The 3,996-nt window shown below is 43.8% G+C and overlaps 1 protein-coding gene across 1 annotated transcript; it reads right to left on the bottom strand.

Annotated features, from left to right (window-relative positions):
- Positions 1-454: 454 nt before the first annotated feature.
- Positions 455-2,633, bottom strand: si:dkeyp-72g9.4. Its single transcript, XM_024282960.2, has 2 exons — positions 2,125-2,633; positions 455-1,442 (listed from the first exon to the last, which is right to left on the bottom strand). Exon 2 carries the CDS (start codon positions 1,438-1,440, stop codon positions 715-717), a length of 726 nt encoding a protein of 241 aa, XP_024138728.1. The 5' UTR covers positions 1,441-1,442; positions 2,125-2,633; the 3' UTR covers positions 455-714.
- Positions 2,634-3,996: the final 1,363 nt, after the last annotated feature.

The following is a 3,996-nucleotide window of genomic DNA, read 5'->3' as shown; positions in this document are numbered from 1 at the left end:
GCTAGCACGCCCCCTAGTGGTGAACGTTTAGAATAAATGAGTTTACAAATTCAAATGAGAGCATCTGATGAGATCATCTTTAATTGAATTATTCTACAATTGAAATGTGATTCTTCTTGTTGTTCTGGTGCAGATCAGAAACTGTGTGAGTCATCGGCATCTGCAGCCAGCATCTGAGGATGTATCTCTTTGTTCTTGATTGTTGCGCGAAGCCAATTTTTCAGTGCAACAACAAAAACAAATCAACTTGCATCTTGCATGTGTGGGCTCAACGTTGTCATCTTTGCTCAGGCGCTGTTTTTCCACACGTGTGTGTTTACCAGAGCAAGATCCCACGACAGTTTCCATGGTAACTCATCACCTGGCACCAGCACAGCTGAGAGTGGGCTTCGGTTTCCAGGGATTTCCACTGGCAAGAAAACACAGTCTGAGGCCAAAAAGAAAACACTGCATGTATCAAAAGATGAGTTTATTAGTCACAAATTACTAGTCAATGTAAAACATTTGCTGCACATTTTTCCATTTTATTAATTTATTTATTTTTTGGCTCATTGGGATCAACAGCAAAAACACGAAGAGCAACAACGTTACAAAAAAAAAGTAACCCTGATGAATCTCGACAGAAGGGCAATCATAAAAGTACGTACACCGTGTCATACATTGATGGTACAGAAAATGTTTAGGAGAATGTCTGAATGGCGCTCCAGGCCACGCCTAAACCTCAGCGATGGCTGGCAGCACGCACGCTCGTGCGCGCGCCTCCCTCCAAGCTGACCTGCAGTCAGAGATCCACTGAGAAATAAGAGACTGTTTGATTTCCGGACTCAGTCTCTCCCCGTCTGCTCCTCGGCCTTCCTGGCATACCTTCCTGACCTCTGACCTATTGTGTTTTGGGGAGACATTTAGGGCAGAACTGTTTGTGTGCGTTTCAGAGCTTCTGTGCTGGCAGGGGAAATCCAAACCCGACTCAGCGCCGCTCGCTCTCCCATGCTGCCTTCCAAACCGCCTCCTCACACTTCCGGAGATCGCTGAAATGTTGTTCTGGTGTCCGTACAGATACTCCAGAGGGTCGGCGTTGCCGCACATCAATGATTTGTTCAGTTCGCCCTCATCTGCCTGCTCCTCCAGAGTCACCCGTGCCTCCTCTGTCAGGTTCAAATCAAAAGTCGTTAACGTGGTCCTGATGAGCTGTGATGGCCTCAGCTTCCGCAGGACGGCGTTGGGCTGCTGTGTGTGGAGGCTGTCGAGGGAAACGTCTCTGGTTGGGCGGGCCAGGTGGCAGATGGAAAGGAGGTAGTCCTCTGAGGAAACGGCCTGGCTCTGATCGCTGTTGTGGAGTGAGTTGACGCCGTTCAGCTCCTTGAGTGTCTCCTCGTTGCCCTCCGTGATGGTGGGCAGTATGAGTCTCCTCTTGGACAGCAGTTTGGACCGTGGCCGCATAGCTGGAAGACAGAGCAGGAGGTGGATGTCACTTTTCCTGCAAAACAACCTTCCAAAAAACCTCACGTCTTTGGTTTTTTTATGTTTAAATGATAAAAAAGCTTAAAACTGTTCAAATATTGAAATACTGTTTTTCCAAAGTATTTCCTTCAGATCCACTGATTATGTTTTTCCTGTGATATAATCTGAATGTTGCTCACATGATGCACAACAGCCCGTTTGGAAAAACAACAACTCCCTCCCCTCAAAGAGTATTAATCAAATGAAACATAAAGCCTCCCTCTGCTCCTCCTGACTCTCATCTTCCTCCTTTTGGGCTCCGTCTGCTGCTTACTTTGGAGGGCAACCCAGAATACAAACAATCCCAACGAGGAGTAGCCGGAGCCTCCAGAAATAGACGACTATTTTGAATAACACCTCGGTCACGTGAAGCCCCAGAACGTGCGAGGCTGTGTGTTTTCTCATTCCCACCTCGTATTGTTGTAACCCCGGGTGAAGCCTGCACTGCCTCCACGCCAGAATGAGAGGGAACCAAAAATGCCAGCCTAAACCAGTTTCCTTCAAGGTGTAGCCATTGCTAAATTTAGATCTTCTAAAAATGGCTGCATGGCAGCTGAAGCACAAACAGTTTTTTTTTATCTGATGCATTTTCAGGAATCAAGCAGGATCTTTGGATTTACTTACCTGCTTCCAGATTTGTAGAGTCCACTCTTTTTTTTTGCTTGTTTGTTTTTTAAATCTGCTCTCCTGCAATTTTAAACGTCCCTCTGCATCGGTGTTGATCTTCGTTGTTGTTTCCCCGGTTCTGTATTCTGATCCGGTGATGCCACGCTGTAGCTCAGCTGTCTCTGTCCAGAGCCAGAGGTGGAATGGAGATTTGTCTCCTCCTCACATCTCTCCTCCGCCTCCCACACTCCCTCCTGCTCCCACCCTACCCTCTCTCTCTCTCTCTCCAGCTTACTTTTGGTTTGCCCTCCTTCCCTCATTCTATAAATAGACTCCCCATCCATTTCCTCAGCTCCAGCACGGTCTGTGGCCGACTGCACTGATGGAGAGGCGAAAATAGAGGAGGACGTGGAATGGAGAAAGAAGGGGAGAAGCTGTGTGCTGCATCCATGCACACGTTTTAATGGAAACACTTGATACAAAAATGACACAAGTCTCCAATCAAGCTCATTTTCCCATTATGGGACACAAAGAGGTTTTGTTGTTAGGGGTGTAACGATTTTTCCAAGAAATACCACATATCTTCCAATAGTAGCCGGTCTCCAATAAATGCTGGGTCTAACAGGTATACGAACACCCTCAAATCCTCACTGACTGTGGAGATTTCACACTGGACCACTAGCACCTGCTCTTCCAAACTCTTTGACCTTGATTACCAAATGAAGGACACACTTTCTTTTCATCAGAAAACAGGACGTTGTACCAGTGACTAACAGTCCAGCCCTTCGTCTCCTTGACCCAGTTGACACATTTCATCTATTGGCTCAGAAGCGTCTTGACGCGATGAACCCAATAGTTGTGGCCCATCTCCCGAATGCGTCTGAATGTGGTGGTTCTGAAGCGGTTCCTCCACCTTATTCCACTTTTTCTGCATGGAAGTTCTTTAATATTATCCATTTAAAGCTCACGGCCATCTTTTCTATATGAACTAGAACCCAATTTATGTAAAAATGATCTAAATATATTCAAAACATGCATGTTTGTAAGAAATATATCATTTTTGCTAATTTGACTAAATTTAATCCTTTCAAATCTTACCTTTTTTTTAATCTCCTTGGCACTGTTTAGATATTTGCAAAGTTCTCTGGAGTTACAAACAAATAGAATCCAAAAGGGTCACCGTTCTCATTGCCTGCAGCTAATGCATATTTGAATATTCAAATTAGGATTTGTATATGTAGGTTAGTGCACAGACTCAGGATATTTTCATGACCAGAGTTAGCAACTTTTGTTGATTGTTTGCCTACTGAAATTACAGTTAAGAGAACATTCCAGTCATAGAAAATTATACTCTCGACTCGGCAATGCTGCAAACTATCTAGTCAAAAACATGTGGAACGAACAGATGATTTAAAAAAACTCACAAACTGTTGCTATGAACAGAAATCCTAGCAATAAACATTAGATGTTTTGACACCAGGCTGTTTATATGTTTATTTTCTGTGTCAAATCTCACTTTTATGGGAGTTCGTAGAGAATTTCTTCCCTCTGATCCCTGCCTTTAGGGGTCTTTTGTGAAACTTTCTGGTTTGTGTAAAATTTGACAGTGGAGGAGAGTGATTCTGTTCAATAGACCCTTTTCACATGACGTCACACATCGCTGGACTAGTGGAGAGTCGCTCCCGGTTTATATGGTTTAGAGCAGCAAAGCTGACAGCTAAACACTGTTTAAAGCAATTTTACGTAAATGATATAAGGTAATCTAACCAAATGTAACCAATATTTGTACAATATTTATTTTAGAAATGTCCTACCTGGTTGTTTTTGCTTTCCTCACTTAGATTATTCACAAATCAAAGTATTATTTCTCTCTGACAACCCAGTTAAAGT

The sequence above is a fragment of the Oryzias melastigma genome, linkage group LG10 (genome assembly GCF_002922805.2).
Source record: "Oryzias melastigma strain HK-1 linkage group LG10, ASM292280v2, whole genome shotgun sequence".
NCBI classification, from domain to species: Eukaryota; Metazoa; Chordata; class Actinopteri; order Beloniformes; family Adrianichthyidae; genus Oryzias; species Oryzias melastigma.
The sequence above is the reverse complement of the archived record's forward strand: the minus strand, read 5'-3'. Positions and strand labels throughout refer to the sequence as shown.

Coding starts and splice junctions, on each gene's coding strand:
- si:dkeyp-72g9.4 (XM_024282960.2), bottom strand. CDS start 1,440: ATGCGGCCACGGTCCAAACTGCTGTCCAAGAGGAGACTCATACTGCCC.